Source organism: Alligator mississippiensis, chromosome 3 (genome assembly GCF_030867095.1).
Source record: "Alligator mississippiensis isolate rAllMis1 chromosome 3, rAllMis1, whole genome shotgun sequence".
In the NCBI taxonomy this organism is placed as follows: Eukaryota; Metazoa; Chordata; order Crocodylia; family Alligatoridae; genus Alligator; species Alligator mississippiensis.
Genome location: NC_081826.1, coordinates 104,088,212 through 104,111,979, shown reverse-complemented (window position 1 = coordinate 104,111,979; position 23,768 = coordinate 104,088,212). Strand labels below are relative to the sequence as shown.

General features: G+C 41.1%; 1 protein-coding gene across 1 annotated transcript in view; it reads right to left on the bottom strand.

Moving 5' to 3' along the window:
* The window catches only part of DOK6 (docking protein 6), a 491,572-nt gene that overhangs the window by 246,960 nt on the left and 220,844 nt on the right, over positions 1–23,768 (bottom strand). The window contains exon 3 of the mRNA XM_014606729.3: positions 16,717–16,831. Within this exon, the coding sequence (XP_014462215.1) occupies positions 16,717–16,831 (115 nt within the window). The remainder of the gene's footprint in view (positions 1–16,716; positions 16,832–23,768) is intronic.

Here is a 23,768-nt window from a genome sequence, read left to right as displayed (position 1 = left end):
CCAAAAGGCCAGAACGTTACTCCCATCTCACCATGTTTTTCAGCCCTGCAAATTTCTGGGAAATAACAACATACAGTAATTTTGGATCTCAGTAAATTGGTACTTATTTCTTTTGGAGATGGGCTAGGGACTGGGAAATATGCAGCACTGAAATTGAATGTCAGTCCCTAGCCCATTTCCAAAAGAAATAAGTACCAATTTACGGAGGTCCAAAAATACTGTATGTTGCTATTCATATAACAATGTTCAATTATTTTTATTTTTATTTACTGTGCTTATTTTTTGTTTATTTGCATATAACAATGTTCAATTATTTTGGTTCATTCTGTGATATACAGTGGTCATTTTTAAGAAAGTCATCTTTTTTAAGTGATTACCTTGGACAGCTAAATACATTCACTAATATTTTCATTGGTATTCTCAGCTCACTAGCAGCTGTAAGCCTTATGCATACCTGACACATCATACCTTTTAACATCTTACTAGTAGGTTGGAAAAGTTACAGTTTATGTGTTTGATACACCAGATGAAACCATGGCCTCCCATTAAAGTCAATGTGTAGTGCAGTAAGGATTTGCTAATATTAGTGGTGGTATTAGATGAACATTTAACTTGGTAGTTCAGCTGCTTCTGTGAATTTTTTGTACTGCATGTACTCACCATTCTGTTTTTTATTGAAAAATACAATGAACAATACCTATTTGGCAAGCTTGCCTCCCAAACTCATACCTACCTGCAATATATTGTACATGGTATAGGAATGCTCCAGATTGCATACAAAGTAAACATGTGTAACTCTGAATCCATATTTGTCCATATCCATATTAAACATAGTGGTAATATTACCACACTTCCATTTAATAGCAGATGAAGCCTTTTCTGAAAAGTCTTGAAGTGAAGTAGTTTATCTATTTAGAGCACAATATACTGCACACAATGTAAGCAGCCAAATGCAACTCAGACTGAACAGTGACAGAAAATGAAAAATAGACCTGGTGCTTCAGGTTGGGTGCAGTAAATTACCATGTTATTCATTGAAATCTCTCTAGGCTCAGCCAGTCATATATCATCTGTCAATATTACAAATTTCATCTATAAATTAATGTCAAATTTTTTTGTGCTGTCTCTACGTGTACTATCCTCAAGGGAGACCAGAAGCTGCAAAAGGCACATGGCTTGACAACGTGACACATTTTTCCAAATCCTGAAAGGGTTAACCTACATTCTAGGAAGATGAACAGAAAACTTCACACTTCAGTTGGTGTCCTGCATTCTAGGTTCTGCTCTACTGCATGCGTCTAACTCTGCATTTACTAAGAAGTAGACTAATTAGGTCCGCAGGAAAGTGTCATAGTCTACATGTGTGGCATTATTAGAGCAGTAAATTAACTCTGGCGTAAGATACTGTCAGGGACAGTACTATCTTATGGAGGAGTAATTTACTGAGCTGAAATGCATGTGTGGATACAGACCACAGGTGTAAATTGTGCCTGGTCAGCCCAGCCAGGTGGGGTCCTGCTCCTCTAACCCTGCTCAAATGACTGCTGTCCCAGGAGTACAGGAAGACTCTGGATCCAGGAGCAGTTTCATCCAGCTCAAACAGCTCTGGAGTTTCTTGTGTCACATTAATTGCATGTGTAAATGCACCACAACCTGAATGGGTCACTGTGGGCTCATCTACATGCACAATTAACGTGAAGCAATAAACTCCAGAGTGGAATTGAATGTCAGTCCTGGGCATGCCATTTGAATGTGTGTGAGGGACCCCAGCATGTTGTTCAGCATGCCCCCACTGGCAAGGGGCCCCAAGACGCATTCCAGTCTGGGGCTGCTCCTCCCCAGCTCAACTTGCAGCAGATGGGTTGGCTAAGGTACAAGGCTGCTTCAGTGCAGGACTAGCCAGCAGGCAGCCCCACACTGAAGCACCCTTGGGCACTTACATGTTTCCAATGCAGACCTGGGTGCTTTTAATGACAAGCTGTGCTAATTAAAAGCACCTGGCACTGCATCAGAAACAGGTGTATCAGTGGTACAACACACGTCAGCACAGAAAACAGTGATGGTACACTCTGAACTAAAGCACATCAAATGTGTTTTAGTACAAAGCGCAATGCTACCATTTTCTCAGCACTGACACATGCTACACCACTGATACACATGATGCACAAGGCTGCCAGAGCATGTCAATTTATGTGCTCCAGCAATCCACCGTGTTGGAGTATGCTCATCACATGTCTGTAAGTGCCCCTTGTGCCCCAGCCAGCCACAACAGTGTCTACGTATATGGTGCTGTGGAGTCAAAATATATATATATTATATATATATTACTTATATATACAAGTACTACCCTGCTGTTGAGTTTATTAGTTTACTCCAGCCTAATTGCTCTGCACATGTAGATGCCAAGACATTTACTGCAGAACAAATTAGTCAACTCCACAGTAAACATTTTGTGTAGATGTGCCCTGTCAAATGTAACCTGGAGTTCTGAAGGTAGGAGAATACACTAGCAAATACACTTAAACCAAGAAAGGGGGCTTTTCTGTGATAGATATATAGTCATGTATTTCTGGCCTCCTATTATTACTAAGAATGTTCATATAGAAATAAGGGTGCAGGTTGTAGCTGTGTTGGTCTAAGGACATAGGCAGACAAGGTTCTTTGTGTGAATCTGATATCTTTTATTAGAGCAACTTAAGTAGCTGGAAAAAAAAAAATTAGCAAGCTTTTGGGTTTAAAAACCCTTTGTCAGGCTGAGGAAGACTCTGCAGTTGGAGTCCGCTCTTCCTGGATGGAATGAAAAATTACTATTCATTCTATCTAGGAAGAGCACACAACAACTGCAGAGGCTTCTTCAGCCTGACGAAGGGTTTTTAAACCCAAAAGCTTGCTAATTTTTCCCCCAACTATTTAAGTTGGTTTAATAAAAGATACCAGATTCACCCAAAGAACCTTGTCTGCCTATATAGAAATAATATATTTAAAACTAATCTATTGCTGGTACACATTAATCACCCAAATTCCTAATCTTGAGCAAGTAACATCATATTACTTTCCAGAACAAAAAATGTGGAAAGGTTAGGACTCTGAGTAGAAAGCAAAGTAAATAGATGAATTTAAAAACAAGAATGCTGTTTCAATGTGAATATATCTGATAATAAAGCAAAGTGGAAAAAGACACATCAAATAAGTGGTATGTAATATGAGCAGGATTCTCTCAAAGTACTTTTTTTTTTTTTTTTTACCTGAGGTATCAGTAAATCCTTAAACCAATGCATAGCTTACACAGTTCCTATATATATATTCTTGCAACAAACATGTGGGTACACGTCTTTTGCCTTCCAGCACCAGTGCATGCACTTGTTCTCTACTGGAGATGAGCAGAGACTAACTATGGGTGGTACTCTAAGTTATTTGTCAACTATTCCTTTCATCACAAACCGAAGAGGGACCTGATAAAGAATGTCTTGCATTCAACAGCTTATCTAACCTCATCCCAACTACATAGATGCTACAATAAAAGATACGCCCTAAGAAATCCCTGCCTCTTTCATGTTTTTCTACAAAATTCTAAGGGGATGATCCCAGGTCCAGTCACAGAAATATATATCAGTAAAAGATCTGATCTTAAATGTGTTAACCATTAAGTTATTTGAGGCTTTTTCGACTAAGTAAGCTATCATAAAAAAAAAAATCAAAACCTAAACGTTTTGTGAAAGTGTATCCATATCATAAATCTGTCTGATTTTCTGCCATTTTTTCTGTCAGGCAGCTGGGGAGAACCTAGACTTCTAGAGTCTAGGGAGCCCACAATATTGATAGGGGACTGGGAAACTAGAAATGCATGGGGCCATGGCTAAAAAGAAAGCACTGGAGCCTGTGAAAAGGACATTCTACATTTCATTTTAAAAAATGAAACAATTTTATTTTTATCAAAATTTTTTAATTTATTCTGACTTTGGACTAGCTATAGAGAGGAAAATCCTGTGAATTAAATCCTGTGTGATACATATTATACATACATATATAGACACACATGCGTGTGTATACACACACACACACGCATACACACACACGCACACACAGACATATACTTAAAGGTTGCATTTACAAATCTCAAAATTAAAACTGTCCATGTAACTGCAATTGAGTGATCTTGAATAAATGCATTACAATGATCCTGTCCAGTACTCTCAGCATAAGTAATAGGATGTCTGTGCCAAGTAAAAGCTTTTCCAGTGCTTAAGGCAGTTTCTTCCTGCAGCCCTGTACCTCATTCGCCTGTCCTTTCACAGCAGAGGTCCCACAGAAAAGATATAATATGACTACATTATTAAAGAGACTGGCATATACATAGCAAATTAAAGAGACAAGTATATGCATAGCAAATGGTTGGGGTAAGTGAATTAAAGTTTATTAGGTGGTTTTAATTCTGACATTTTTAGCTCAGTTCTTCACTTTTTAACCTTACCAGTGTTTGTTTTTTTTTAATAAAGGCATAGTTGAGTTTTTTCTCCTACCATGAAAATGTTACATCATATTAATCTTTACTTTCTGCTAAGATAATATGAATTTATGTTTAATAATTGCTAGGGGTGGTAACTGATCACCATTTCAAATTCAATAGTTGACTGGAGTTAAGTCTTAAAATTAGCATAATGGTATCAAGTGTATATAACTAGGAATATCTAAGCATATCCACAGAAGGAGATAAATTTATGAATTCAGCATGGAAAATTAGGAGTACTGATTCTGTTTGATATAACCTGGATTTAGCATGAGCTACAGAAATATTCTGTGTAATTCTAAGGACTTTTTACTGTTTGTGAAACCAGATGTTTCCAAATTGTTCTTAACCAAAGAAGACAGTTTGTATGAAATCCTCATTCTTTCCCCAGTAGTTTTCCTTCAGAATAACATGGTTCTCACCTACCTGTCACAAAACATTGCAATTATAACTAGGTTTGGCAGGACTAGATTTTTATTGATAAACATTGATAAACAACAACTCCACTTCACTCACAGAAGACGAAAAACTATTTCCATTGGCAATAATAGAAAGGGGACAGTAACAGGGAACTTTTACCCACTCATGGGACAGTGGAGAGACAAAAGGACAGAAGGTAGAGGGGTTAAAGAGGAAAACAACGGGCAGCCTAATGACTCACCAATTAAGCAACTAGCCACTCATTCCACAAATGTGGGGGGGGGGGGGAAGGAGGATGGGGCCTGTGGGAGATAACAGGCTACTTAAACAAACCTCTACCCAAGGCCCAGAGCGAAAGGAGGAGGAAGGGGAAAGAGTATTTTAGGCTCCACCTGACATTCTATATTTAAAATAGTTACTGTATTTACTCAACTATAAAATTACTTTGATTATAAGATGTTCCCATAATAATTAGATTTTATATATGGAAAATTTATAAATTTGTTTTAATTTTCCAGGTATGGAATCTAATTATTGGAAGGTTTGCCTTGAATTTGTCCCCTCTCACTGCTACAGTGGAAAATAAATCTGGAGGGGTTAGATAACACCCTTGCCCTCTGCCTCCCCCCCCCCCCCTCGCTTCTACCTCCTGCAGCCCCTTCCCCTTCTCCTTACTGTCAAACCATGCTGTCCCTGAGCACATAGAAGTGTGAGGCAGTTTGAAAACACTTATTTTGAAGAAAATATACATGCAGTAATTTGCATGTGCAGACAAGGTTCTTTGGGTAGATGTGATATCTTTTATCAGACCAACGAAATAGTTGGAAACATGAACAACTTGTGGCCCCGGAGGCTGGTGGGGCACGGCGACCACTCTTCTTTTTTAAAGTATAATTTTCTAATCCTCATGGATACAAAGATAATCTTAAATTAAATGAAGTTAATGGATCCAAATGCTAAGAAATTAGAGGGAAAATAAGAAATTTAGCATTTAAAATAATCAAACACATTTTAGAATCCTGACTTTTGTGTTCCAAATGTTTGGGGTTGGTCATAGTCATATTGCAATGAGAAATGCAATGTGTAGGCTTAGACAACTGTACTGTCTTCAGGAGAGGCAGGCATGCTTATCTTGCTTACAGCACACATCTTTTCCAAGTGCTTAACCAGCTACAAGAAATTCAAGGGGGGTGTGTGTGTGTGTGTGTGTGTGTGTGTGTGCGCGCGTGTGTGTACACACACACAAGTGCATCTGTGTACCTGCATGTGCCTATGTGTCTTGGGGGAAGGAAACGGAGCAGAATGAGATGGAGGGGCAAACAATCCCATCTCACTCAATCCCTGTTCAGGGCATTATCATTGCAGGCAGCAGATATCACCTCCCCTGAAACTTCCTGAGTTTCTGTTTTGTGTGTTCCGTTTTTAGTTTTGATCTGTATCTGGATTTTCCAGATTGCACCATATTTGATAGTTACAAAAGAGATTTACTTGTCTTTGAAGGGTGGCTGATCTGACTACACTAGTCAAGTTTGTATTTGAGAGTTTAATACATTTTCAGTGTTTAAGCTCTTCTTGCTGCCTGCTCCCTCCCCCACGTTGTAAGAAAATGGGAGGGATCAGTCATGCCAAAGTGTTATTGAAGTATAAGGGGAAAAATCCAGGAAAGTAATCTACACAACCCGATAAGATGGCACCCCATGTCCCCAAATCAGCAAGCACTGAGAGTTCCATTAAAATTGATATTTAATTTAGCAACTAAATCAACCCTTACCCAATGCAATCCATGAAATTAATCAGGCACAAAATACCCCATATGGATTAGCAGTTCCTTCAGTTCAGAAGTTTTCAAAAAATAAACACAAAATGCACTTTACATCCCTGGTGCATATCAGTACAACATGGTCCATGGTATTTTGCCACAAAACAGCACATGAATTAAGCAATCAATTACTCATTAAAATCACCATGTGGGGCATGGACGTGATCTTATAACACATACTTTGTTTCCTTGCCTTCCTTGACCCAAGTTCATACTGGTTTAAGGGTTTCTTTCAGGTTGTATTGGGGGTTTCTTTCTGGTTGTGTGAATTTGTGAAATAGTCTTTACATATACAGAATCTACTGCACAGATATGGAAAGGAGCTCCCTTCCTACCTCCCCCGCCCTGCAAATCTTGTGTAGGGCACAGAAGCCATAAATCATGCCTATAGCATTTTGAATATTAGCATTCAAATGATTTTGGAGACAGCACCATTTTGCCTACAGGCTTGCAAGTTCACATTCCAATTTCACTCAGCAACTTTCTAATAGTTCAATTGATTTTTATATGAGTCCTCATGTTATCTGTGTATGATTTTTTTAGTCCTCACAGAAGACAGGACCACTCCGAATCAAAAAAGACAGCCCCACTCTGTCAACATCAATGTCACTGAGCAGGAAGAAGGCCCCAACAAATAAATGCCAGATTTCAGAACCTTCACGCTGTGCCTTTTTCCTGTGGTTCCACACTGGTGTTTGCAAACCTGGACTATAGTCCACCAAGGATCCAGGGGTGTTCACTGGCTACTTTAGAGGGGTGAACTACGAACATGTGTGTGCCATCAGTTTCCACACTGAAGCCTGTGCACCCTGTTCTCTGAAAACCAGCTATTACTACCAGCAAATTATGTCAACAACCAATAGGTGAACAACCTACTGCCTAGGAAATGACCTGCTTGGAGGCACGGAAGTGGAAAAGGATCTTGGAGTCCTAGCGGACTCCAAGATGAACATGAGTCGTCAGTGTGACGAAGCCATCAGAAAAGCCAATGGCACTTTATTGTGCATCAGCAGATGCATGACGAACAGAACCAAGGAGGTGATACTTCCCCTCTATCGGGTGCTGGTCAGACCACAGTTGGAATACTGCGTGCAATTTTGGGCACCGCATTTCAAGAGGGATGTGGATAACCTGGAGAGGGTCCAGAGAAGGGCCACTCGTATGGTTAAGGGCTTGCAGGCCAAGCCCTATGAGGAGAGACTAGGGCACCTGGACCTCTTCAGCCTCCGCAAGAGAAGGTTGAGAGGTGACCTTGTGGCTGCCTATAAGTTCATCATGGGGGCACAGAAGGGAATTGGTGAGGCTTTACTCACCAAGGCACCCCTGGGGGTTACAAGAAATAATGGCCACAAGCTAGCAGAGAGCAGATTTAGACTAGACATTAGGAAGAAGTTCTTCACAGTTAGAGTGGCCAAGGTCTGGAATGGGCTCCCAAGGGAGGTGGTGCTCTCCCCTACCCTGGGGGTCTTCAAAAGGAGGTTAGATAGGCATCTAGCTGGGGCCATCTAAACCCAGCACTCTTTCTTGCCTATGCAGGGGGTCGGACTCGATGATCTAGTGAGGTCCCTTCCAACCCTAACATCTATGAATCTGTGAACTTCTATAATGATACCACAGACTCCAGCATCAATCACAACACGCATCACATCTTTTAAATAGCTTACATACTTTCTCCACCCCCTCAGTAACTGAACATCGAACAAGTTTCTGTGATTCCTGAGGGACCTTTTAGAATCTCTCTTGAAGTCACAAATATTTGGCTGCAGAAGTCTGTCCAAGTGTTCTGACAACCACAACAAATGGAAAATCTGAGCAGTGAAGTCACACAAGATCTAGTGAACTAAAATGACTTCACATTTGGGAAAAGATGCATTGTACCACAGTGCACCACAGACAAATTCTTAGAAGTCCTTCAGGCAAGGTTCTTTGAGTAGTTGTGATATCTTTTATTAGACCAACTGAGTAGTTAGAAAAAAGTTCTTAGCAAGCGCCCTTCTTCAAACCTAGGGAGACTCAGCTGCTGTTCTGAGATCTCCAAGGAATGAAAGAAAGTAAAAGGGTGACAGGAGGTCAGTGAGAATGTAAATAGGTGGGGGGGGGGACAACAAGGGGGAAATAATAGGTAAAGGAGTGCAAAAGGTAAGCAAGGGAGTGCACTACTGTAGTGATGAGTTCTCCTAGGTTGAAAAGAGGCAGTCTGTGAAAAAGGAAATAGGTGGAAATTAGGAAAACAATGGAAAGAGGAGGAGGGGAGAGGAGGGAGGGGGTAAAAACAAGGTGTAAATAGTAAATTCAGGCAGGTACCTGTTTAGATCTAGGCAGCTAAAGATATATCCCTACAAATCACAGGAAAAGAACCATCAATCTCAGTAAGCACAGTGTGAATGTGGGCACTAGGATGTGGTGTTTTAGGCAAAACAATATGGATAAAGTAATTTGCCTGCTATGTGCTTGCATGTTGTTCATAAGAGTACAGGGATATATATATATCATTGTAGACATGCCATATTCTTTACTGTATCAAAGGCATCCCTTACTTGATACAAAAGATGCATGGGGCTCAGGGAATAAAGTAGTACTGCATAATATATTAGACTGTTTTTGCAGTGGTATTGTATTTTTACTCTGAAATGTGTGAAATACGACAGAAGACAAGTCAAAATCTTGTTATTATTAATTGTAAGGGGAAAGTGTTATTTTCTTGAAAAACAGAAAGAGCCACACATTTTTCAGCTAGCATAAAATATCAAACATACTTTTGCATGGCTGTGCCTCTTTTGTAATCATTTATATCTGTGCAGATTCAGTGGGAAACATTAACATCCAGATATGATGGTGTTTTAGGGTCTCTAGACATGCAGGTAAAGCCATGATGTGATCTGCTGCACAATCCACACAATCACACTTCCTGCCATGCCACACAGGCGTGGCAGAAAGCATGACTGGGAGTTTGTGAATCTGAACCCATCATGCCTTACTGTCAGTGCAGGGGGAGACTTGGATTGTGACCCCCGGCTGCCTGAAATACTTCAGCCATGAGTAGAAGGTAGGTCCTAAATTCAGCCGTTATCTGGAAGAACACTTCATAAAATGCGCAACAAATTCAGAAGAGAGAAATAAAATAATAATAAAAAAACCTCTCAAGATCAGAAAATTTCTCCTTGTGACAAGTCCAGGTTTTCATCCCTGCCCCTACTCATCACTACTACCCTAGCCTACTGTGTCCTCCTTCTCACCTGCCACAACTTGTTGGTAACCAGTGTATTTGGAAGGAGGCTGTCTTAAGACTAGGGTAGTTCTCTCCAGGATGCTTTTGGGCTGTTGCGGCCTCCTTGCTGCCCCCTTTGCCACACCCTTTTGGGACTCTTCTCACTCTTTCTCCTTCTCTGGCAGACTAACGCTGCGTGCCTGAGACCTCAACCCTTGTCTAGGCTTCAACTTTTTTGGCCTCAGCCCCTTTTTCCTCTAGCTGAGACACTCCATCCCAGGTTCACTGATTTGGGCTGTGGGTCTCTGGGCTTCAGCCTTGTAGTGGTACCCTGCTCATGGCCTCTTCCACCCCTAGGGCTACTCCCAGGCCTCCAGCCTTAAATACATAGAAGAAAATCAGAACATAAAAGGTCAATCATCTGTTTATAACAAAACTACAAGCCCCTCAGGGCCATAACAACTCTTACCCTCACAAGGAGCTGCCTTACTTCCCTTCCAGTTCCAGGGTACCTCTTTTTCACTATCAGTCAACTCTGTTCTCAGTTTCTTTCCCAGCTTCCCCTGGGCCTGAACTGCCAGCTCCAGCTCAGTGACTGGGCTTATATGTATCCAAGCTCTGCCTCTTTTGGATACCTGACTGCTGCCCATGAAGATGGGCCCAGATGTTCCTACTCAGCTTAATTAATGGTTTGGACTTCCTTGCTCTGCATCCATCCAGGCTTGAGTCTCTTGCGAGCTGCTCATTGCATTCCCTTTCCCCTAGAGTCCCTAGAGTCTGGCTTCTGTAAGGGGTCTGTTCCCTCTCCTCCTCCTCTATTGAGCACAGGTAACAGGGTTTGGGCTCCCTGTGACAGACCTACAGTTTGAGACCTCAGAAGAAACTTTATTAGGGATAGCAAAGGCAGTGTAGAGCACTTTAACACAGACTATCCGATAAATGTATGCATGACATTTTTATGTTGTAGTTTCCTGAGACTGTAGGTCCCTTCTAGACCTGTGTGTGTAAACTCACAGAATCTTCTCAAAACGTTGAATTAAATTTCAGTTCTAAGTTTTTTTATAATGACAGGCTAAGTAATATGAACTCTCACTAGGACACTTCTACTGAAAATGTTTGATAGTAATTGAGAGAGTTTAAACATGTCAGTTTGCCAGGCTCACTGAAAATTTGATACATCTGTTGGGCTACTGGAGCAGCTGCCAAAAAATGAAGAGGTCACAGCACTCAGGGTCCTTGTTATGCTGAAGAATGACAATTCCTTTCCAAAGCATAATTATACCATTTCAACGTTTCGTTCTGAAGGCTGAAAACTTTGAAGTGTTTTTATTCAGCCTACTCTTCAAGATGTGGCAGCTGACTTGCAGAATAGAATGGTTTTGCTTTTACTTCTGCTTTATGAATAGTGGTGGTAATATTTTCCTGCGTTGTGAAACAAGGCACTACAAAGAAAGCATTTTTGGAAGCAAGATGAAGGGGTTATAGGAATAAAGGATCTCATCACACACAAGGAAATCTGAGAGTAAGAAGTTGAATAGTATTGGCAAAATCCTGGATATCTACTGAATAGAATCAAGTGAAAGACTCTTAGAAAAAAAAACAAACAAACCCCAAGCATTGTTATTCTTCTCCCCACATTCTAGTGAAATAAGTAAAATGCAAATTAGTGTACTAAGTACATCAGGCTCTCTTTTCCAATGAGGTCTGTGCAATTAAAAACTGTGCCTGAAATGGGAGATTTACCAGCAGAATATCTAATAAATGAAATATTGTTAGAGGTTCAAGTTCAAAGCCCACATGGTGAGAAGACAGCATGGACTACTCAGATAGTTGTGAGGATACTCAGGATTTAAGTGATTCTCAAATTTCAAATGTGCTTTCCTCCCCTGTGGACCCAAACCTATTGATTCTCTTTCACACCATTTGAAGAAGCAGGAATTACCCCCACACATCATTTTTTTTACCTGGCATTTATTTGGACAGAAAGTCTCATATTCTTTTCTTCCTCACAAGCAAAAGCTCAGTGTTCTAAAATCTTATTGCTTAGACATCTAGACTACTCATCTCTAATGCTATTAAAAGTCTGAACAGCTATCTGGCTGCATACTTTTTGTTACAAATCAGAATGTCTTTTGCAATGCAAGCTGCTTCTCCGAGTTTGCCTACTGCCATTCAATGACACATTGGACTCATTTGCCCAATGAGTCACTGGGGTGGTAAAGACTATTCTGCTGTTGTGACTAATCTTTCAGTCTGGCTGTGAACATACCTTGACTTTTTCTTAAGATTATCTAACCTAGTATTCAGACTTGTGATTTCGCCTCCTCTTTAATGTGCTCTTGCCTCAGTTATATGGCATCTTTTTCTAGTCCTGTCCAAGGACAGATTCAGGGTGGTACAGCAGCCTGATCATCCAGTTGACCCGGGCACAGGAGAAGCCCCAGATCCACTTCTGCATTATTCCAGCTGTGGATGTGCTGGGTGCTGGGTTCAGACGGGGAGCATAGCAAAAGCAGGTGGGCTTTCTTTTCTTGCCTCTGCCCTGTGACACCTCCCCATTGTGTTCCTCACTGACCAGGAGCAGGCACTGGAAGGAGGGACCCACCAGCTGCTCCCACTGTCTGCAGATAATGTAGGCATGGTAGTGGGAGCTCCAGAAACCACTCCTGACTTTCTCGAGGTGGGGGCTGGAGGGAGACGTTATCCAGGTAGCCAGGCTTGACTGGTGGTAGTGGTGGCAGTGTGCAGGTTCCTCCTTCCAGCACCTGCTTCTGGCCAGTGGGGGACACCTGTTGGGAAGGGGTAGGCAGGGAACAGATATTAGCAAGAAAAATTTGCATGCCCCTGCTGCTATCTCCAGCTGAGCTGAGCACACCCTGCAGCTACTCCTCACAACCTATATCTAGAGTGGGACTGGAGCAGCTCTGGGGCTCTCCCAGCACTTGGGTCAGCTGGGGACATAGGTGATGGCAGGAGAGTCCTCCCACATATTCCTGCACCTGCTTCCCACTCTCTGGTGTGCTCTGATGGCCCAAAGACTCCATCAGCACCTCATTCACATTCCCCAGTGATCTGAGGATTGGTGTACTGCATCCCCTTTAGCATCATGAATTCACCCATGGCCCTGTCATTGTGACATCTTATGGGTTCAGAATCAACCAGGAAGTTTGAAGGCAAATTTCCCTTCTGCACTTCTGTTCTCATATGATATTCTTTTTGCTCCAGTAAGAAGTGTGATGGCATCAGGAAGTCACAGATGTGATTTTCTTCTCGTTTTCTAGCTAACTAGTAGGCTCTGGCCTCCTTCTCCTCACCCTTATAACAATCAGTACTTGTAGAAATACAACTCATCCTTTTCATGCTATGACCATATGCAAAGAGTGAAATCTCTGCATACACAGCATATTTCCTCATGGTCAATCTGCAGAACAGACAATAAATTTGTATTCCTCCTAGGAAAAAATTCAAAAGAATGTCCATTCTAGTTCCATGACAACTTTTGAGTTTGGGTCTTTTGTCCCAATTTGGGATGAAGCCTCTCTTTGGTGTGCCTCCTCATCTTCCTGTACACACTTGAAATACTTTGCAGAACCAGAAAGTAATTTCCAGGGCAGCCCTATTAGGAAGCAGCAACAGCTGATTCCTTAAAAACTACTGTGGCAGATTAGCAACAGCAATCCTCTCTTATATTTATTTATTTTTCAAAGCTAAATATAAGGGTGAAGAAGATGATTCTGTATAGCATATAGTCAAGTTACCCAGTGCGCTTATTAAGACATAAGTGTTTATAAAATAAACCTGAACACCGATCATTAGTTTTATGAAACTGCATAGATATGAAATATGGAAGATGAATGCTATATCTGAGCATCTGATTCTTCTGTCATTTATACTGATATTTCACTCAACTCAATGGAGCTCTATAGGTGTAAAACTAACAAACAGCCAGGCACATTATGTATACAGCTTCTCTCTGGACTGGCTTATTTTGGCTAAGTACAGATATTAAAAAAGCCTAAGGTGGAATCAATCAAACTTACATGGGTTTCTGTAAAGTGAAATAGGTTAATTCAGGAGCAAACAGAACAAATATTTGTCCTTTTGTGGGGGTGGTGGTGAAGGCAGGCTGCCTGCACTGGGCAAGGCCCATCCATGGACTCCCAAAGCCCTGTGAGTGGGTGCAGCTACAAGGAGCCTGACCAGGCTCCAGGGTATGGCTGAGCACCACTCTCCACATTGTTGTGCATTTGTCAGCCACTGTGCTGACTCTGCTCTGTGAGAGCTCAAACACAGGGCTCTCTGGGTCCTTGGTCAGGGCAGCCAAGCAAAGGGCAAGTGGTAGCGTGCCTCCCTGTGAGCTAGCAGGGGGCCGCAAAGGCACCTGGGATGCCGGTGAACAGCAACCTAACATGAAATGATAGGGGATCTGGTACAGAAGTTTGATTCCCTGTTTAACCTAAATCAGTTAAGTTTGAGCGCACAGTGATCCAGACCTATCTTAGACTGGGTTCTGCCGTTTTTAAACCAGTTATTGTGCACTGAATGTCTGCCCTGTTAGTTTTACACAGATTTCCAAGCACTTTCTAAGTACCAAGTAAAAGTGTAATGCCTGTACCTGGCCTTTATGTAGTTAGACAGACTGTGAGTGTGTGTAGATGAAACGGGGGCCCTAAATTGAAGCAGTGGGTTTTAAAAAACAACACTTCAATTCAGGGCTGATTAAACCCCCGTGTCATGTACAAACCCTGCTGACTTACCTGCCTCGTTGGTAGGGAGGGAAGGGCGAGCTGCTGGTGGGAGGAGCGGTCTCTGGGCTGTGGAGGTGGAGGAGGGGGCTGGTGCTTCCCTCTGTGGCAGTGGCGGCCCACCCCCCAGGTGGCACCCACCCTCAGGCATCTGGCTCAGCCCAGGGGGCACTTCAGCTGTGGAGGAAAGCACCAGGACCCTGCACAGCTCAGGCAGGCAGGTGGGCTCAAGGGGGAAAAAAAAGATCAAGCTCACCACTTTTCTTGGGCAGAGCCTGCTTTCCCAGGCTGCTGCCAGGCTGCCTGCAGGGCTTCCTACAGAGCTGTGGAGCTGTACGGAGCTCGGTGCTTCATTCCATGGCTGTAGGGGCAGCATTAGGGCGTGTTACACTGCTGAATTTCCTACAGAGGCTGGAATTAATGTGCAATACACCACTGAGGCGTACAAACACCGACACCATTAAAGCGGTACAAAGGCATTTAGTCTGCTTTAAAGTGTTGTGCACACACTTAGTCATTTAGTCTACACACGGCCTATGATTCCATTTTTAAGACTGTGGTTCTTTTGTGTTAGGGATCAACCCTTATCTACTATACATTCAAGTTAGGCCTTCTCTCTCCTTGCTATGTAAGAGATCCATCTTGCTGATCTTACCACACAAATTAATGGAAGCAAAAATGTGCAGTGAACTCAGTGAAAATCATATTCCACCTGTTCAATACATATGTGGGACAACTGAAAGGGTTATTTAGGAGTTGGAGGATTTCCCATATTTGGGATGTTGACAACACATACCTATGTCTCAATCTTGTCTGATTGACAGGATGCAATTCAACATCTTAGCTAGGATGAAGTCAGGACATGAATGAGCACAAACTAACTGAAGGCCAACTCAGATGAGACTGAGATGAGACTGGCATCCCTAGTGAACGCTGAATATGATAGGGCTGAGACCTTCAAAGTAGGACTTCCTTGGCCTCTAAATTCTGGAAGCTGTAAGGGAAGAGGGGCAAAGATGGATACACCTTGCATAATTATTCTTTCCCCTAGCATCTGTTCAGTGTAACTGTTAAATGCAGGATATAGATGGAGCTATAGCTTGAGCCAATATAGTATTTCTTATATTTTGTATTCTTTATTATTCATTTAACTCTAAACAAATTAAAATAATTAGAGTTATTAATCCATACTGCTTACATACCCTTATGGACCAGTACTTCAGATTACCCATAAGAACCAAAGCCAGAAAAAGGCATGGGGGGAGGTGTTATTTTTTATTTTACCCGAAAAGCTTTCTCTTTGTAAGTTTATCCATTTCATTTCCAGTATCCTTAATGAGACGACTCAGCAAGCACGTTTGTGAGATTTGGACCTAAATATCTGTATCTGATCTTTCACCATTGCATCCTCCCAATGTTGTTTCTTTGCTATGTTACATCTAATTTAGATTGTATGCTTCTACAGATATTCTAATGTAAAATTAATGTACTTTAATAATACAAAGCATTCAGGGTGTCACAAATGACAAGAGGTTTTATGTACCAGAATGCCTGGATACACTTGGGTCTTTACTTATTTATTTTGCTGTGTATTGGTTCAAGCCACAAATTGTTTTAAGTTCATCTTTAAAATATCCTGGGATTTTAGCTGTTCTTTCCTTCTCTTACAACGGTAGCATTATCACTACCCGAACTAGTGCCTACAGCAACACTTGGTTAAAAAGAATTCACATCACTGCTTGCCTTAAAAACATCACATAAGTATTGTTACTCAGTTCTAGAAGCTTAGTTGAAAACCTAAAGAGTCTTCAGACCATCTGGGGGTGAAAACCCTGACAAAGACATAATACCCCAGAAACACCTGTATTACAAAATAAGCAATACAAATATATTTGAAAAATATTTATGCCCTTTATGACAAGACTTCTTATTTGGTGCTGTATCTTAATCCATCTGAACCATAGTTTTACATGCAACTCAATTTTCTCAATCTAGAGATGTGGTAGTAATTGCTTACCTGACTCACAGGCAAATGTCTTTGACGTCTCATCATGAAAGATAATTGCCACTGCGTGTTTTTTTGTCTCTCGAGGCAGTCTGGTTATGTTTTTTATATTGTGCAGCTCAGTTACCTTGAAATGAAGAGAGACATATCTTAGACCAATGTATAAATAGTAAAAATAAAACAGTAACCCCCAGGTATTCAGTTTTCATTGCAATCACTACATTTTCTGATGGCCATCTGACTTCACTTGTTCACAGTTGACAAATAATGTATAAAAGGAAACAGTTTTCAGCTGCAGAACTGTTTGCAGAATGTATTTTCTGACAAAAACATAGTCTTATTTTTTTCTCTTGTTGTATAAGAATTGTTGTAGAAGACTAGATAAATCTTTCCTCTATTCCACATTGACTGGCCCAGTATTTTTCCCCAAAGTAGAATGAATATGTTTGAATATATAAACTGGTAAATATGTTGCAGAATCCATAGCAAATATGTTGCTGTAGCAGAAATAGCAGCATCATATTAGTCAGAAGAAATAACTCATTCATCATGCTAATTAACATCATGGACCTTTGCATTGATTCAGGCTTATTTGTCTTTAAAGATGACGTTCTGGAAGCTCTGGTGCTGTCCTTTTCAGAACTATAAACTCAAAATTCAATTTTGAACTGTCTTGTTTCAAAAACTGAGAAAGAGCAAGGATGATTTAATAGGATGGAATTAGGAAAATTAATAACATATATAGTTTGGTCTCTTTCCTGCTTCCTTTGATGTAAGTGTATCACTTTATTTAACTAGCACTAATGGAAAGAGTTGGTAACACCACATATTATGAATATTATACAGCACTGTCCATTATAAATATCTTTTCTCAATTCCTTAGTTACAGCGAAAAGTAGGGCTGGAAGGGACCTTATAATGTCATGTGGTTCAGCCCCATGCTCAAGGCAGGCTCATCCCTGATTATACAATCCCAGTCAACTGTTTATCTAACCTGCTCTTGAAAATTTCCAAGGGTGGAGATCCCATGACTTCTCTGGGTAGTCAGTTCCAATGTTCAACTGATCTCCTAGTGAGAAAGTTCTTCCTAGTCTCCAACCTAAATTTCCCCTGATGCAGGTTGAATCCATTGTTCCTAGTGCTGTCTCCTACAGCCACACAGAAAATGTTAGATCCATCCTCTTCATAACAGCCGTTCAAGTATTCAAAAGCTAATATTTTTTATTGGTTTCTGTAATAGACTTTTTCCAAACTGAACACATCCTTCTTGAAGGGTGGGGCCCGAAACCGGATGCCATGCTCCAGGTGAGGCCTCACCAGTGTTGAATTGAATAGAGTGGAACTATCACTTCCTTTGATTTGCAAGTGACACTCCTATTATTACAACCAAGGATGCTATTGGCTTCTTTTTTTCAAAAAGAGCACATTGTTGGCTCATATTCAACTTATTGTCCACTGTGACCCTCAGATTCTTCTCTGCAATACCACAAACTAGCCAATCATTCCCTAGTTTCTGAGCTGAGGGTCTAGGAGCCCATGAGGGGTGAAGTTGGAGCTGGGACTCAGGAGCCCAGGATTCTGGGACAGTGGAACTTGGGCAGAGCGGTCAGCCAGAGTAAAGTGGGCCCAGGCCAGACAGCCTGAAGTTGAACCACCCCTCAACATCTAGCGGTAGCCTTCCAGTCCAATGCTAACATCAAAGCATGACAGGTAAGACAACAGGGTGGGACCCTGAAAGTCCAATCATAAGGTGGGATCCAGAGGGCTGCCATAGAGTGACTTGGCCACCCCAAGGCCTGACCTGCTACAGTCTGTTATAACTTCGACAAAAAGAATATGTTGTCAAATAATGTAGATCCCAAACAATAAAACCCTCAAGTTTAAACAGTTGAGAATATACCAAAGAAGTTTATATATAGATATGGTGAACTAAAGCAAAAACCAATGAAAAAGATTGGATTTTGCCAGGGAGTGAGAAGAATTAGACACTGAAGCTCAGGTTAATGTTTTATGAGAACATGAATATAAAAAATTAAAATTTAAATAAAAATGAATTGAATAAATACCAAAACCAAGTGGCCATTCAGGAACATTACACCAGTTAAAAGGAGATGCATTCCTAGCATCCAACATAAAAGCATAGCATATAAACTCTAATTCATTGTGGTATCCAAGGTAGGTGACAACAATTTTGGGTCTGGCAGCTTGTGAAAAATGTAATCTAATGGAGTGTGTTCTTGCACTACCAGAAGACACAGGCCTGGAATATGAGACACTCATGTTAAAGTACAAAGATTTATTTTAAGGGCTAGATTGCCTGCCACTTGAACATGTACTTCAGATAAATAAGCAAGTGCTTCCCACTATTCATCTATGCAAAAATGTGCCTTTTGCTCTCCATGATAGATTTAAGGTAGAGTTAGAAAAAATTGAAAAAAAGGTCAAGAGATATAGAAAATCTAGGAACCTACAAAATGGGTAAGAGCTGTAGTTTTTGTGGAGCAACATAGTGACCATTTTTATGTATGCTTGAAGTACCTCGGATCCAACAAAGCTATCAAATGGAAACATTTAAAATTGCCAAATAGAGAAGAGATTATGACCAATTCACAAATGCATGATTTTTCAGTAAAATGGATGTCTCCTCAGGATTTTGGCAGCTGAAGATCTAAATTATATGCATTTAATACTCCATTTGGAAGGTACAGATTTCTGTGTCTACTCTTTGGTATTATGTCCTCTCCTGAAGTGTATCATAAAATCATATGCATGATTTATGAGCATATTCTTGATGTGGACACCTCTATAGATGGCATTATCATCTGGAGCCCTACCAAAGAAGAACATGATCACAGACTTCAAGAAGTGCTGAAATCTGAAACTGAATACTGAAGGCCATGCTGGGCATCACTGAACTGATTTTTATAGGAAATATCATCTCCACTGAAAGGATGAAATCTGATGCAACAAACGTTCAAACTAATGAAATGATACCAAGTCCCCAGTTAAAGAAAGAAGTGCAAAGTTTTCTGGAAAAGGTAAATATCTGGGCAAATTTATACCTAATTTAACAGCAAAAAACAACACCACTGAGGACACTCCTTGAGAATAAATATGAATGGTACCGGAATGCAGAACAGAAAGAATCATGGGTTGCCTTGAAAGAAGAGCTTATACAAAGGACCGTGTTAAAATTCTATAGTCCTGAAAAACCTATAAAAATTTCAGGATATGAATCATAGGTTGGGGGTAGTATAATTTTTTATTAAAAAAACTTTTTGGAAGATTATGCAGACTAGTGGTCCATAGATCCAAATAAATGCACAGGCAGAAATCAGCTATGCATAGACTGAACGGGAGTTACTATGAATATTATTTGCCTGTGAGAAATGTCACCAATATGTCCGTGGCCACACTGTATGTGTGAAAAGAAAGCACAACCCCATGAAAGCATTGTTTAACAAGCCATTAAATGATTGTACTTTGAGGATTCAAAGACTGATCCTGAAGCTGCAAAAGTATACTTCTGTTGTCACCTACACACCCGGTAAATTTATGTTTACTGCATAAATGTGTTTACTGTATGCCCTCTCTAAAGCCATGCATGTACCCTGCTATGAAACCATAAAATATATTTGAGACAGAGGTGCAAGCCTATGTAGACTTAATTGTCATGTCATTCCCTAGAAAAGATAAGAAACTGCATAAAATAAAGCAGAAACAGAAAAAAACAATTCATTGGAACTCTTGAAAGAAATCAGAAGAGCTGGTGCTAAGGACAATGACTAGTGGACAATGCTAGCGACCAGTACTTAGGGTGCAGGGCAGACTATAAGCCAGGAATGGAAATTAGGAAGGGAGAAATGAGTAGCATGTGAGTAGTTGTAGAAGGACCTAGACAGGCTAGTAAGTTGGGTGGATTGAAATCTGATGAAGTTCAGCGTTGAGAAATGTAAAGTGCTCCACCTTGGGACGAGCAACTCCCAACACACCTACAGGCTTGGCGGCACCAAACTGACTAGCACCATGAATGAAAGGGACCTAGGGGTAATAATAGACCATAGTATGAATATGAGCTGGCGGTGCGATGCTGTTGCCAAGTAGGGCAAATAATACTCTGGCATGCATCAATCAATGCATCTCCAGCAAAACCAAGGACATGATTCTTCTGCTCTACTCAGCACTGGTGAGACCACAGCTGGAGTACTGCATCCAGTTCTGTGCACCACACTTTAACAAGGACTTGGACAAGCTTGAGAGAGTCCAAAGAAGAGCCACCCGTATGATAAGTCTTACACGGCAAGCCATGTGAGGAAAGGCTGAGGGATCTGGGATCCTTCAGCCTGAGGAAAAGAAGGCTGAGAGGGGACCTGGTTGCAGCTTACCGTTGCACTAGGGGAGTACATCAAGGGCTCAGTGAGCAACTGTTCACCAGGGCACCTGAGGGGAAAACCAGGAGTAATGGCCACAACCCCCTGGAAGATTGATTCAGGCTCAACATTAGGAAAAACCTCCTTTACAATTAGGGTGTCCAGACTGTGGAATAAGCTCCCTCCAGAGGTCGTGCAATCACCTACCCTGGAAATCTTCAAGAGGAGACTAGAGTCACCTTGCTGTGGTCACCTGACCCCCAGTTATCTTTCCTGCTTGGCACAGGAGGCTGAATCCAATGATCTTCCGAGGTCCCTTCCAGCCTTGCAATCTATAAATCTATGACTTCAACTACCTGAAGTGGGGGTTGAAAGACAATGGAGCTGGACTGTTTTCAGTGGTGTTGGAGGAATGGTCTCAAGTTGCAGCAAGGAAAGTTTAGTTTAGATATTAGGAATAATTTTCTCACTAGAACAGGCTCCCCAGAAAGGCCGTGGAAGCTCCATCCTGGAGGTTTTCAAAATCTGACTAACACAAAGCTTTGGCTGGGATGATCTAGTTGGGGAAGATCCTGCTTTGAGCAGGGGGTTAGACTAGATGCGACTTCCTGAGGTCCCTTCCAACCATAACTGTCTATGATACTATGACTCTATGATCTGGCTCCACTCCATCATCTGACCCCAGTGCTCCCGGGCAATGTGTTGGATTCAATGATCTACTGAGGTCCCTTCCAACCCTAAAAATCTATGAAATCTATGAAAATCTAGTACCGAGTGCCTTATAAAGCACTGGGAAAAGTGAGTGCTGTGATTGATATGGTGGGCAAACCCAGTACAGCAGTTTCCCTAAAAGGAAAGAAAACCAAAAATGGAATAGGATTGGAATACCTTATTTAAAAAGATGAGGTAAGAAACTTGAGGATTGGATAATTTGGGGTGAGAAAGTTATAGAAGTAGTGGACAAATAAAGGAACATTGTGTTTGCATTGTCACCCTTGGGGGCAGGGCCAACCATGGAATTCTTGTTTGAACAGGGAATCTAAAAACAGACATCTCAAACACCCAGCAGGGAATATGAGGCCACTACCACCAAAAGCCGCTGCTGTAATGTCTGACGGAACCACGTGTCAGGTTATATTACAGGGAGGAAACTTGTAATAAAGATAAGGGGTTACTATTAAAGTTCACTTGATACCAAATTGGATGAGGGGCTTTGCCAATGCTTGGGGGCCTCTGGGAAAAGGAATCCTAGTGGCAACAGGCACTAGAACTAGTATTTTCAAGAGGTAGTCAACAAGCTGAATGTAAACTGAATGTAATTCTGTGATTAAGCACAATTGGGGGACTACTGCAACTGGAATATCATAAGCAGAGTTTGCTGCTGCAGTGATGTAATTAGTGTTGTAGGACTATTCACATACAGTTAAGCATATACTTAAGTGCCTTGCTGGATTGCAGCCAGAGTACAGTACACCTTGTAGGACCAAGTCATTATTAAGAGTATTGAGTGCCAAACCATTGTTTATTTAAAGAAGAAGAATATTGACTTATTAAACAATTATTAGCAGAATAGCGATGTCTTTCCCATCAAGATGACTGTAGTTTTAAATTTGTTTAAAGAGACAAAAATACTGTAATGATTTACTTTGACATTTATGTGTTCAACACTAACTAACTCTCTGCAGCGGAAGAGCTGACTCATGGCTGCCAGCCTCACATGCCAAAGCTCGCTCCATTTCAGTCGAAAATAATTGAAGAAATCCTTGCTTCTGCAACACAACCAGTGTAGCCAAAGGAAATTCTATCTACATAGAGACTGCAAAACAAAGCTTGTTGTTCATGATGCATTTAAGGTCTTTTGGAATGAAAAATATTAAGTAAAGGAACATATTCAATAACATGAAACATAACACCAGCACTGAAATTCTATAGGACTGTTTAGGACTTAAGTTATGTTGATATAGTTTCAAGGTTTGAAAATCCCCGTTATCAGTCTCTCCTCACCCATGGCAAGCATACATTTTTCCAGGCTAAAATGTGCTAAGTGAGATTGCAAACCACTGCTTTCTTTTTTAGTATGTATACAGAAGAGAAATACAGAGCAGGCCAAGTGTGGTTGCACTTTTGCAGAAGTGGAGAAATGGGGTACTGAACAGTACAGATAATCCTGCCCCAGTGAGGGGAAATGCAGAGGAAATCAGCAACTGGAATCGCCAAAGCTTTTCCAGGAGACAAGAGTGGGGGGATGGGGGGAGGGGAGGACCTGGGAGAAAGTCAGAAGGGGTGAAGAAGAGTTGGGATGTTAAGGGGCTCTTATACCCTGCAAGAGCTTGGGAGTAGAGCTAGAATCAGTATAATTTATTAATAATGTGTGGAAGAACTGCTCAGACTTAAATAACTGTGGGGTAGGACAATCCCAGAACTCATTAAGTGTAGAAAAACCCAGAAGTGAAAGAATCTTTCTCTCCAAAGTTCATTAATTAGGAAGAGGGTTAGAGCCCAAAAATTCATTGTTGAGGTAAAGAGTGCCCAAACTCATGTTAAGAGTCCAAAGACAAAGTGGCATGCACTGGGATTTTCAGAAACCTGATGGCAACTAACTCACATTAAGATTAAATGCTTAGATTCCAAATAAATAAATGATAATACAACAGAAGGTAAAGAAACCACTCTAAGTAGGGGCGAGGAAGGTTT